Below are 14285 nucleotides of genomic sequence, written 5' to 3' on the forward strand. Positions count from 1 at the left end.
GTAATGCCTTTTGGCCTCTGTAATGTGCCAGTGGTCTTCCAATGCCTAATGAATGAGGTCTTCCGTGACATGCTCCACTTCAGCATTATAGTGTATCTCAATGACGTATTCATATTTTCTAGGGATCTCTCGTCCCATCAACAGCAGATCAGACAAGTACTTCAGTGCCTATGAGACCACAAACTGTTTGCCAAACTAGAAAAATGCCTGCTCGAGGGGGAGTCTCTTCCCTTTCTGGGGTTCATCGTTTCATCTTCAGGATTCCACATGGACCCTGAAAATGTATCCAGCATCCAAGGTTGGTCACAACCCACAGGACTTCGGGGCCTACAACATATTCTAGGGTTTGCCAATTTCTACAGGCATTTCATCCCTCAATACTCCTGGCTGGTAGCACCTCTTACATCACTCATCAGGAAAGGAGCCAACCCCAAGCAATGGCCATCCAAAGCAATAGCAGTATTTAAAGACTTGAAGTATGCCTTCCTCCAAGACACATGCCTGTGACATCCTAACCCTTCAAGCTCATTTGTGGTAGAGGTGGACAACTCCAACATGGCTGTGGGAGCCGTCCTGAGTCAGTACTCTGAGAAAGGGGCCCTGTTTCCATGTCCTTATTTCTCCCGGAAGTTCATACCCACTGAAAGAAATTACAGCATCGGAGACAAGGAACTTCTGGCAATTAAGGTGGCATTTGAGGAATGGCAGCATAGCTCAAGGGGGTACAACACTCCATCACAATCTTCACAGACTGTTACCAATCTGCTTGGAAGTTAGCAATCTGGTATGCTCTCCTTCTCCAGAATGGGAGGAGCTATCAATCTGCTGTTACTCACTCTGCCAGGAGGGCGGAGTTAGGAAGCTGTTCTGCTGTTCTGCTGAAAGGGGAAGGAGTAGCGATATAACATGACCTGCTCCTCCAGAGGGGAGGAGTTAGCTATCTGTAGATCTATTAGCGAACTGCTGTAGGTGTTCCTGTAAGGAAAGGCAGTAGCACTCTGTTACCAATCCATAAAGGAGTAGCAATCTGTTATGGATCAACTCTCCAAGGAAGAGGAGTTGGCAAACTTGTATAATGATACTCTTCTGAGGAGAGGAGGTAACAATAGGTATTATGTGCTTTGCTACTGAGATAGCAATCTTGTCATGCCCCCGCTATGGAGTAGCAATCTGTATATATAAGCTGCTGGCAAGTCTTAGAGAAAGAGGAGTAGCTGTCTATAAAATACTTAAGTGAGCGGAGTTAGTGGTCTGTAGTGTTTGGCTCCCACAAGGTGACAATAGTGAAAGGAATGACCAATTAGAGGAAATGGTGAATCCCTTGGCCGATGGTAGATGATAGCACCCCCAGGAGGAGATCCCAAGAGCAACAACCGGCTAGATAGAATATGAAATAAACACAATAGTTCTTTATTAGGCTGGAAGCTGGGACACCAGGGGTGGCAGTAGTGAGTTGCTGTGTCTGGCAAGGCTGAAGTCCTTCTGATACTGGAATACAATCTCTGGGTCACTGAGCTGTAGAGAGAGACTAGAGGTTACAAGATACAAGATGGTACACTCACAATAGTGGATGTCTGCAATGGTCTCTATGCCACAGAGAGTCTTCAGTACATTCAGGAACAGGAGCCGTAGGTGAGCACTGGTTCCCACAAACAATCTGTAATAAGAACTCACAATTTGTTGTATATGAAATGGCTTCTAGAGTAAAAGAGAGTCTGTATTAGACTCTAGGAACATGGGCCCTCGTGGAGCGAGTACCGGTTCCTATCTGTAATCTTGCCAATGTAACTCTTGGTCTCTGTACCAGCAACGTCTTGGACAGAGGAAGTCTTCAGAGCAAATAGGAATGTAGGCCCTCGTGGAGTGAGTACCAATTCCTATGTAATAGAACTCATTGTGTTCACATCCACGATCACCTCCAGGCAATGAGGAGTCTTCCGAGTGTTCTGGCAATCTGAAAACAAGAAGTGAGAGCGGAGCCCCCGTAGAGTGGGTACTCCTGGTAAGTTTGAAAAGGCTGAGTAGAGGGGACGGCTTCCCCTCACTAACTCGGATCGTTGTTGCAAGGATCGTGGACTGCCAAAGCAAGTCCTGTTGGAGTTCCTTGCTAACTCGTTAGAGGTTAGCAAACAAAGACCTTTTAAAGTACAAATGGATGATGTCACTACGGGGGGACGCCCCCGAAGTTTGCGCCCTTGCTGGTACAAGTCTGGAGCGCGTGACATCGGGGACATGGCGGATCCATAGCTTCAGGCCAGCCCAGGGGAACCAGGACTAAGGAGGCGGAGAGAAGCTGAGGTCACAACCGTCCATCAGAGCTGAAGGGAGTTGCATCCCAGGTAGAGAGGGTGGAGCAACGGGCGAGAAAAGGCATGAACGTAACACAGACCACATGAATTTAGAATACCTCAGCTGTGCCCAATGATTAAACCCTCACCAGGTCTTCTGGTCATTATTCTTTAGCAGATACAACTTTTCCCTATGCTACAGACCAGCCTCCAAGAATACTTGGGCTGATGCTCTCTCTAGAGCCTTTGAGATGGAGGATTCACCATCAATTCCTCACTATATCATTGACCCAGCCAGAGTTATTATGGCTACCACTCAGCCCCCTCCTTCAGGGAAGACGATGGTATGTCTTCAACTCAGACAGAAAGTCTTGGCCTGGGCTCATGATTCCCTCACTGCTAGATATTCGGGAAGAGCTTGTACGCTGGAGTTGTTGCAACGCTATTATTAGTGGCCCCAGGTAAAATGGGATGTTAGGGCCTAAATTGATTCCTGTCCATCTTGCACCTGATAGAAGCCCTTACCTGGTGACCATGAGGTCTACTCCAGCTACTTCCCATCCCTAAGGAGCCATGGACCCACCTCTCCATGGACTTCATGGTGGACCTGCCTCCTTTGATTAGTCACCACATGATTTGGGTGATCATGAATAGTTTTCAAAGATGGCCCACTTCACCAATCTTCCTAAACTGCCTTCAGCACTGGAGCTGGACCAACTTTTACCCAACATATCTTTCACCTACATGGACTTCCACAGTACATAGCATCGGACCGCGGAGTCCATCCTCACAGCAAACTGTTGGTGATCTTTGTGTAAGAAGTTTGGGATTCAGCTTGACTTCACCACAGCATTCCACTCACAGGGCAACAGCCAAGCTGAATGTACCAACCAAACTTTAAATACCTTCCTTCGCTCCTTTGTAAAGAGCAGCTAAGATGACTGGACCTCTCTACTTCCCTGGGCCTAGTTCTCACACAATTGTCATACCCACTTGTAAACTGTCTCTTCACCTTTCCTAATGGTCTTTGGGAGAGCTTCCTACGCCTCTTTTGGTACCTTCTCCGGCAGTGCAGCTCACCACCCAGCAGCTGCTCACTCTCTGGACCTGCACACAAGATCACCTTCAGTGGGCAGCGAAGAAGGCTGCCAACAAGCATCGGTGACCCACGCCCCTCTTCAACCCCAGAGACCAGGTGTGGCTTAGCACCTGCCACATTTGTCTTTGAGTACCCTCAATGAGGCTAGTCCCCCAATGCATTGGTCACTTTTCCATCATTGAACGAATCAGTCCAGTTTCTTTCTGCCTGAGATTTCCTTCTTCTTTAAGGATGCACAATATATTTCATGTGTCACTCCTTAAGCCTCTAGTATCATCCTGGCCTCAATGGGAGCCTCCAGAACTCCAGGACCTGTCAGCAAAGGAAGAACAGATTTTCAGGTAAAGGAAATCCTGAACGTGTGATGCCATCACAGAAGGTGGGAATACCTAATTGTTTGGGAGGGTTTCGGGCCCGATAAGAACACTTAGGAGCCCACCTCCAACATACTTGATAAGACACTTATCCAACAGTTACACACATTTACATTTATTAGGTTTATAGACCACCTAACACAGAATGGTCTAGGCAGTTAACAATGAAACACGCATAAAATAATTGACAATAAAAAGAAAACAAAATTACATTAAAAAGCATAAAAGAATAGCAAATTAAAATACTGTTTCAAATCATAAAACTAAAAAATAGGCAGATTTAAACAAATGGGTCTTGAGAAGACTTTTTAACTTTTTAAGAGAATCACATTTTCGTATTTCGAGTGGGAGGAGATTCCAGAACATAGGTCCAGCAATGGAGATGGAGCATTCACGTGTAGGAGGTTTTGTGATGAGTTTAGAGAATGAGTGGGCTGGTAAAATTTGAGTAAGGAGTTGGCCCATGGACAAGAGATGTAATTCAGAAATTTATATAATATCATTCCCAGTTTATATTTGATGCATTTGGATATGGATAGCCAATGAAGATGAATTAGAGTTGGTGTAATGTGATCTGAGAGTTTTATGTCAGACAGGAGTCATGCAGCCGAGTTGATTAAGAGTTGGATAGGTCATAGAGTCACAGCAGGAAGACCAATGTATAAAACATTACAGTAGTCAATAATTGGGAATAAAGAAGCTTGAAGAACAATATGAAATTTGGCAGTGAAGAAAAGTTTTTTTACGCCAGCAAGTAACCTAAGTGAAAAAGCCCTGTTTGATTACGTTCTTAATTTGCGGTTTGAAAGACAGAGTGCTATCTAGAAAACACCAAAACTTTTGTTTACTAATGGTAAATGTTGCAGTATTGATGGAAATGGTGGTCTGTGATATCTGGGAGTAAGGACTGAAGAATACTAGGAATTCTGTTTTTGACATGTTTAGCAATAATTTGTTATGATCCAACCAGGATTTTATTGAGGAGAAGCAAATGTTAAGATGATCAACAGTGTTGTTCAAGGATAGACAAATGCAGATGAGAAATTGAATATCATTTGCATAGAGTTTATAAGCATCAATCAAGTTTGAGAGAATCTTGCATATGGGTACTAGATAGATATTGAAAAGCACAGATAAAAGTACAGAACCTTGAGAAACACTGATCTTGATTTAAGAGATATATGAGAGGGAGGTGGCAATTTTAACTTGTTGAGAGCGATTAGTGAGGTAAGAATGAAACCAATTGAATACTGTGCCAGATAAACCAATTTCTTGCAGGAGGTACAATAAAATATTGTGGTCCACGGTGTCAAACTCCAAGGAGATGTCTAATGAAATAAGTTATTGATGGCCATTGTCAATGCCTCTTCTAATGGTGTCAACAAGAAAAATAAGTAAATATTCAGAATTGAGAGCTTTGTGAAAGCCAAATTGATGAGTGTCAAGGATTTCATATTTCTCTATATTTATTTATTTATTTATTTATTTATTATATACCGATGTTTGATTTTACATATAACATCGGTTTACAGACAACTGAGTGGTACAGGAAACCAAGTGTTTCCTTTTGTTTAATACAAGGAACATTTATAACAGAAAAATGAATAAGGCGTTAAATAAATAGTCAAAGGTCTAGATATTATATATTACAGGAGAACATCTATAACTAATAAATGGTTAAACAAATATTCAAAGATATAGCTATTGTATATTACATCGGTATACAGGAACTGGGGAGCAGTTAAGTTCAGAGACTCTTCTTGTCTATTATAAATGATATCTATGACAGATAAGCAGTTAAATAAAACATCACCGGTGTAGATATTGCATGAAATCAATCATTATTGATGAGCGATGATCTGATAACTGAGTTACATTTTTGAAAGGAGGAAATTGGCCTATAATTTGATAGGTCAGAGGAGTCAAGAATAGATTTTTTAAAAAGAGGACAGACAACTGCAAATCTTAACTTATCAGGGACATTATCTTCTTTCAATGACAGATTTATTAAACATTGAAAATAGGAGCTAAAGATTCCTTGGCAGCTATAAATAAAGGAGTGGAGCAATTGGCTTGTGGACACATGGTAATGTTAGATGTGGCAATGTGATTAGTGATCTCTACTGATGAAACATAATTAAATTCTGACCAAGATGGAGTGGTAGAGATAACTTTATTTAGGTACCATTTTGGAGTGTATGCAAAACTGAGAGTTACTTTTTTTATTTTCAAATTGACAAATTTGAGAAATGAATCTGCAGACAGATTATTAGGAATTTGTGAATTCAAGGGAGTGAGATTGGTGAGATGTTTGACAATATTAAATCGGGTTTTAGGGTCATAGCCGACCTCATTGAAGAGGTTAGAGTAGTATTTATTTTTTTACTTCTAAAATAGAAATTGGGTAAGTTTTGAGGGATGTTCTGAAAGCCTTAGCAAGAGAGGAAGATGGATGTTTGTGCCATGCACATTTGGATTTTCTCAAGATTTGACACGTAGTTTTAACCTCAACAGTTAATCATGGCTGGGATTTGATACATTTATACGACATGCATTTAAGAGGAGCAAGTTTATTGACAGTTGTGAGAAGAATCTCTTCCCATTGAGTGACAGCATTTGTAATGCTATGAAAAGAGATAATTGATGTGGATGAAGTGATGTTAGAAGAGAAACATCTGAATCAATCTTACTGCATTTGGAAAGATTAACAGAGTCAGGAGAAGTGTTAGTATCTGTGTAATGAAGACAACATTGAATTCAATTCCCGAGAAGCCTGGGTCCTCTAAGAGGGGGCGTAAAGGTGGGGAAACTGTTAGGATCCCCAGCCATGCAGAGCCGTGACTATGTCCCCTCACCTGGACAGCCTGGAGGCCCATTCCAGCTCCCTCCATCACTGCTCCCTGCCACCAACACTGCTTGAGGCCTGCCTTCGAGGCACCCCGGATGCCACCAATGCCAAGACCTCATGGCAGGCCTCTTAGGCATGCACGCACACCAAGTTCCTGGATTTAAAGGGCCAGTGGCAGGAAAGTTCCCCGCAGCTCGTGGAGATGACGTCAGGTTATGAGGGTATTTAAACCCTACCTTGCCACTTCCACTTTGCCTCAGCAACGGGTCTTGCTCTTCAGCGAGTGTGAGTGTCTGCATTCCTGATCCATGCGTTCCTGATTTCTGCCTTGCCTTGTGTTCCTGACTCTTGGTTCCAGCACTCCCGATCCTTGCCTCCGGTACCTACCTTGCTCCTCTTCCCTTCAGATTGGACTCTTGGCTCTGATCTTTTGCCTGGTAATTCACTCCGCTTGACTTCCACCAGTCCTGACCATCTGCCTGGTACTTCAACTCTGCTTGACTTCTGCATGCTCTGATCTTCTGCCTGGCTCCGCATCTCTGCTTGATCATCACCTGTCCTGACCTCTGGCCTGTTCCTAGTTCTTCTCGTCAGCTGCCTGCCTCGACCCTTGGTTCACCTGACACTGCTTCAGCCTCTCGTCTTCTGGTTCCACACTTGAGAGACCCATTCCTAAGTCCTGCCAGCCCCGGACCAACAGGGGCTGTCCCCTGAAGGTAGCGATAATCTCGTCTTGACTCAAGGGTCCACTGGCAAATCAATTAGCAAGGCATTGAACAAAGAGATACAAATAGCAGGTGAAACAGACTGGACCTCATTAGTGGTACAACAAACAGCCAGGACCAGGAAAAAGGCAGGATAATGACAACTGGCCAGGGCAGGAGGAATAGGCCAGGCAGATTCAGAAGCAAGGCTCCAGGATCCTGTGACATCTAGAAAGAGGCCGTAGAAGAGAAATGTTTTTATTTTGAGGCCAAAGAATCCCAGTAAATAAAGGCACAGTATAAAGAACAGATTGGGCCACACGAGTGGTACAAGAGAACAGCAAGGTGCTGCACCTGGGAAGAGGCAGAGCACAAGCAGTGGACTGAGCAGAAGCAGCAAGAATGGCAGCAACACAGCAAGGTGCTGAGGGCAAAAGGTTTGCTAAAGGTATCTCACTACTTCCCCCATTTCTTCAGCCTGTCCTTCAGAAACTGACTCATTTGAAACAATATTTACATTTTAGCAAATTTTTCTTAACTGCTACATCTACCAGTAATCTAGTCAAAGCCACTTTCACAAATCCTGAACCCTGATCATTATTGCAAATACTCCCTTCCAACACCTGAACATATATCAGCTTTCCATCATCTCCGTCCCTGGACTTGATGCCAGATGTATATAGAAAGTAAGGATGTGAATCATTTTTTGACGATTTAAAACAATTGTCAGATATATTTTAAATCGTCAAAAATCGTTAGAGCCACGATACAATAACAATTCCCCTGATTTATCGTCAAAAAATCGTAAATCGGGGGAGGGGGGAGGGCGGGAAAACCGGCACACCAAAACAACCCTAAAACCCACCCCGACCCTTTAAAACAAATCCCCCACCCTCCCGAACCCCCCCAAAATATTTTAAATTACCTAGGGTCCAGTGGGGGGGGGGTCCCGGCGCGATCTCCCGCTCTCGGGCCACGGCTGCGTTAATAGAAATGGTGCCGGTGGCCCTTTGCCCTTACCATATGACAGGGCAAAGGTAGCGCCGGCGCCATTTTGGTTCCTGTCACCTGACGTCATGAGTTCAGGAGATCGCTCCCGGAGCCCCGCTGGACCCCCAGGGACTTTTGGCCAACTTGGGGGGACCTCCTGACCCCCACAAGACTTGCCAAAAGTCCAGCGGGGGTCCGGGAGCGACCTCCTGCACTCGCGCCGTATTGCCAATATTCAAAATGGCGCCGGCGCTACCTTTGCCCTGTCATATGGTAAGGGCAAAGGGCCACCAGCGCCATTTCTATTAACGCAGCCGTGGCCCGAGAGCGGGAGATCGCGCCGGGACCCCCCCCACTGGACCCCCAGGTAATTTAAAACATTTTGGGGGGTTCGGGAGGGTGGGGGATTTGTTGTAAAGGATCGAGGTGGGTTTTAGGGTTGTTTTGGTGTGCTGGTTTTCCCGCCCTCTCCCGATTTATGATTTTTTACGATTTAAAAAAAACAAAAACCATGACGATCAGATTTCCCTCCCCCCCCCCAGCCAAAATCGATCGTTAAGACGATCAATCACATGATTAACATCCCTAATAGAAAACCCTCATGGACCTGTCCTGCAGCGTTATCTAATGGTTCATAATGGTGTTTAAACAGCAAGTCTGTCACATCCCACCTGCTGGTGATTGTTGGAATATGCCACAATGGCAAGGAATCATTCCAGATTGATAAAAAGAGGCTGGGAATTTCAGACCAAACTTCATCAATGGCGCTTCTGAATTTGGAGGATGGTTTGGGATAGGGGAGAACTCACATTCATGTGTAGAGAGTTGTTGAGGTTAGACTTTATGAGGGTAGAGTCTTCATGAGAGATCTGACTATATTGGATTTTTTTCCTTCAATCAGGGTTGTTCTAGGAAAAAGTATTTATTTATTTTCAATTATCTGCCTTTTTGAAACAAAATTCACTCTAACTGGCTTGAATAGGTGGCTTATATGCTGGAACACCTCATTCGGTAGACTGACAGGATGAAATCCATCATGCAAACCAGCTCTTTCCCATTCTCCTGGTTTATACAGAGTTTTTGAGACATGTGGAAATGTTTTACTTTGTGGCCTTGCTTATTTTTTTCCTTTATAAAATGTATAACTCACCTATCAAACGTTTCTAGGTGATGCACAATGCAATACTCATAAGAATATAAGAATAAAAACAAACAGGACCCAATAAATAATCAGAACAATATCAAATTTTGTATACCCTCTAAAAGACTTCATTTTAACTGTCATAAAAGCAATGTAGTAACTTCATTGCTAAGCAGTGTTTCAGTGTGCAGGTAAACATTTTGATGTGCACACTAAGAAAATTTAGCTTGAGTTTTGTACCCACCACAAAAACAGGCAAACAATACATTGAAAATTGTTATTGACAGATCCTTCCCAGTCATCCAGACTAGAAATTTAGTCATGCAGAGGTCAGTTTTCAAAGGAAACAGTGCATTACTTAGGCAGTCACATTTTGGCTCTCGAAATTTAGTTGAGTTTTTTCAGAATTTAGCCATTTACACAAGAAAGGAAGTGGAACTGTGGCAGAGGGAGTGAGATGGGTGGTGGCAGGGCCAGGTGTGATCTGTGCAAAAGGGCAGGACCATAGCTGGGTGTGAACACACACACACATACTCCAAACACATTCTTCAAACTGTTAACATGCTCGATGAGCATTGGTAGGTAAAGGATGGCTGAAGGTTGGGGATGCAAGATCACTGGGATAAGGAGGGGAAGGTGGATATTTATTTATTTATTTACAAACTTTTCTATCCCGTCATTTAGTAATGCACCATCACAACGGTTTACAATTAGGCACAAAATAAGTTTGGTTTATGAATTATCCAGAAAGTGCCAAAATATTTTTTTCGGTTACATGTTTCAATAATATACACTAAGTGGAGAGTGGGTTGGAATTTCCATTTATATGAATAATAGGATAATCATATATGTTCTATACTGTCCTTCTCTTAATTTAATACTTAATTGTGATGAAAATAATAAAGTAAGCGATTATGCTTTTGGGTGACTTTCAGCTGTGTGTAGGTGTTCTTATTCATCGACCTCACTGTGAAAGGCTTTTTTGAAGAGCCAAGTTTTTAAAAAATTTTTGGAGAGTTTTGTCTTTCATTAGTCTTAATTCGAGTGGTAATGCGTTCCATAATATTGGACCCTCTAAGGATAGAGCTCTCTCTCTAACTTGGGTCAATTATGCTGTTTTGACCAAGGGAATGGTTAGTAGGGCTTTATTGGCTGATCTGAGATTTCTCTGGGGGACCTGCAATCGCAGGACAGTGTTTAACCAATCGGCATTTTCGTCATTCATTCCTCCTCTCTGTTCTGGTGATTCTGATCCTCTATCACCAGCCCCCCATAAATTTCACAGTAATCCTTATTCCCCCCCCCCCCCATCTCCCCAGTAGGTCCTAATGGCTCTAACCCCTATCCCTGGGGATTGTCAAGCTCCTTCTCTCCCTGGGAAATTCTGGGACTTGGAATTCAAAAGCATGGCCTACTCTTTGCCTCCTTGAAGATGGAAGGAAGGCAACATGCCACATATTTTCTTCTTTCTCCCTATCCCAGCACACCCAATCCTATCTTTTTCTCTCCTTCACTCTTTCTCCTCCCCCTCCAATCACTTCACTCATAGGCTGCCTCCCACTCTGATCACCTCATATACAGCTCATAGTCCCTCCAATCTCTTCACTCACAACCTGCAGCTCCTTAGATATCATCATTCACACGTTTTCCCCCTCACATCCCATTACCCAATCTCCTTCCCCTCTTACTGATCTCTTCGCTCCTTCCCCACAGTCCCTCATTCACTGTCTTGGTGCTGTCATCCTCACTAATGTGGTCACCAGTATCAAGTCCTGCATTGCGGCATGATAAGCAGGAAGCCAACACACCCAGGAAAGGTAGAAGCAGTCAGGCTGACAGGCATTTCCCAAACATTTCTTTTTACCTTGGATGTTGCCTCTCACAAACTCAAATTGTGCAGGGAAAATGCACAAAAATCAAAGCCATGTGGCTGTCCTTGTCACATTGTAAGCAGCTCTTCTCTGCTTTCTCCAAGGGCTGGGAGGCCATAAATCATCCATGCAACTTGTTGCACTGGAGGTGGACCCTTGGCCTGGTGCAGGATTGGTAAGGCCCTCTGAGCGAACCCAGAGAGTGCCTGCTACCAGGGGGCAGAGCACACGAGGAGACAGAGGCTAGCTAAACGTCGCCAATAACAGTCCGGGGTCTCTGCGGGTTGAGCTCTTGGATTTCCATACCACCTGGAGTTAGGTGGGCCTCAATGGGTCTCCCAGAGAGATAACGAATAGGTGTACCCACCATGAGTAGAGATGCACAGCTGTCGTGGAATAGGCGAGCTAGACCGGGATGAGAGATACCGGGGACCACAGCTACAGTCCAGGAACAGAAGGTCCTCTGGGCAGAGTATGCAGTGCCTATGCGTCTAGCTCATGGCTGGCCATGATGAGCGCCTAGGCAGGTGGACCTGGCAGTCTCAGGAGTAGCAAAGAGGGTGTCAGAGTGTAGCGCAAGGTTCAAAGCCAGGGTATCCTTCCAAGGGTAGTCATCCAAAGCAAGGGTCAGTTCCAGAGGTCAATCAATATGTAGTCAGGCAGGCAGTGGTCGGTTCCAGGCATCAGACGAAGAGTAGTCAGACAGGCAGTGGTCGGTTCTGGGCAGCAGGCGATGAGTAGTCAGACAAGCAGGGGTCAGTACTGGGTATCAGTCCAAGAAGGTACTACCTGGGTAGGGACACAGGAAGGACCATGGAACACAGGAACACTGGAGCAGGCAAGGAACACTGGAACATGCAGGAACACTGGAACACACAGGAGACGCAAGAACACTGGAACAGGCAAGGAACACTGGAACTCACAGGAGATGCAGGAACACTGGATCAGGCAAGGAACACTGGAACAAACAGGAACACAGGAACAAGCAGGAAATGCAGGAAATTCTCCTTTCACAAAATGAAGCAATCCCCAGTAGGGAGATGCACATCCACCATCTGCTGGAGATGGAGAATACTAGAAGGCTGATATCACTGCAGGGGTATAAATACTGTGATGTCAGCTTGCTCCATCTCCATCTGCTGGTAGAGGTGCATAACCCACTTTTTCTGGATTCATCTGACTGGACGCTAAAAAATGATAAATTATTCTATTTCTTGCTTTGCTAAAAATCAAATAATTTCTATAGCTGTCTGTTATTAACTTAAATATTTTTCTGTTCCCTTCAGATCAGTTATGGAGCCCTGGATCCCAGCCTCAGTGACAGGGTTCAGTTCCCTTCCTTTTACCAGACTGTACCTGATGAAAGATTTCAGTATGAAGCAATAATTCAGTTACTGAAGCACTTTGGCTGGACCTGGGTTGGGATTGTGGCATCGGATGATGTCAGCAATGTGAGAGCCAGTGCGGAGCTGAGAAATGAGATAATCAGGAGTGGTGCCTGTGTTGACTTTTTAGTAATTCTCAATGATAGAGATGACAGAACATTCACCACAGCTGTTGAAGTAATAGAAAATACAGCAGCAAATGTAATTATTGTTTTCAGTTCATTTGATTCTTTTTACAGCTTAATGAATGACCTACTGTCACTTTCAGTGCTTGGGAAAGTTTGGATTTCCTCAGCTACATTAATAATTGATACAAGTGCTTTGAGGAAAATTGATTTGTATCCATTCAATGGTTCTTTGATGATCTCAATTAAGAAAGGAGAAATTCCTGGATTTAAGAACTTCATATACAGTATCACTCAGTCAAAAATGCTGCATCTTAATCTGCTTTCTGAGTTCTGGTTAGATCAATTTCATTGTAAACCCGCCAATATTCCTCAGGATGAGCGAACAATGTTTATTTCTCCATGCACTGATGAAGATGATTTCAGATTTCTTGATGAACTACTATTTGATGTGAATCATTTTAGATTCACATACAGTCTTTACATTGCTGTATATGCAGTGGCTCATGCTTTACATAACCTGCTCTCACCCAAAATGCAACAGAGGGAGTTTGCTCAAATATCAAGTCTGATGCAGAATATTCACCCATGGAAGGTAAGCAAAGCATGTGTTGCATTAAGTGCAATGTGTGTATTAAACACAGATATGGATTTGGTTTGTCCATGTATTCATCAATCTATGACACTGATGGCACAGACAGGACTGGGTGGTGCACATACTTAGACCCACTGGGGAAAGCAGTGAGAAAGGGAAGCAATCCAGGGACTTTACTACCTCAGCATAACTTTATTCCAGGCTGGGCAGGAGGCGAGTCAGAGGCTTTATCTGCATTTGCTGTAGTCTTGGCCTTTGAGGGAGGCAGAAGCAAGTGTGGGGAAGGAGATAAAAGTCTGCAGCAGAAGCACAGCAGAGGAAAACAGAAAGAGAATGAGGGGGGAGTAAAGAGGAAATGCAAGACAGGATTGAAACGGGGTGGGAAGAGGAGAGCGCTGCACCAATGTGTCTATGGGGGGGGGAGGGGAGTGAAGAAGGCTCTGGGGTGTGGAGTGGAGGAGGAGAGTGAGAGCAGTATTCTGGGCTGGATTGGTGTGGCTCATGTACTCTAACTATGGAAGAAATAAACTCAGCTTGTATTCAATGGGGGATGAGTCAGAACCAACCTCAGGACATATTTCTTCACGGAGAGGGTGGTGGATGCCTGGAATGCCATTCCAGGGGCAGTGCTAAAGAATTCAAAGGGGCATGGGATAAGCACTGTGTATCGCTAAAGGCTAGAGGATGGACAGGAGGAAAAGGGTGCAGTGGTTACTACTCTAACAGAAGGGATGGGGAATTGGGGATTACTATCCCTAACCAAAAAGCCGTGAAGCTTTCATGCACCTGCAACATTGCTCTCCACTTCAAATGGCAGAGGGAAAAGGGGAAGTGGATTCAGACCACAAGCAATGAGGGCCACAGA

General features: G+C 44.2%; 1 protein-coding gene across 1 annotated transcript in view; it reads left to right on the forward strand.

Moving 5' to 3' along the window:
* LOC115077641 (vomeronasal type-2 receptor 26-like) overlaps nt 1–14285 on the forward strand; it is a 94675-nt gene that overhangs the window by 24445 nt on the left and 55945 nt on the right. Inside the window, exon 3 of the mRNA XM_029579936.1 lies at nt 12602–12766. Coding sequence (XP_029435796.1) covers nt 12602–12766 — 165 coding nt within the window. The remainder of the gene's footprint in view (nt 1–12601; nt 12767–14285) is intronic.

The sequence above is a fragment of the Rhinatrema bivittatum genome, chromosome 16 (genome assembly GCF_901001135.1).
Source record: "Rhinatrema bivittatum chromosome 16, aRhiBiv1.1, whole genome shotgun sequence".
Taxonomy (NCBI): domain Eukaryota; kingdom Metazoa; phylum Chordata; class Amphibia; order Gymnophiona; family Rhinatrematidae; genus Rhinatrema; species Rhinatrema bivittatum.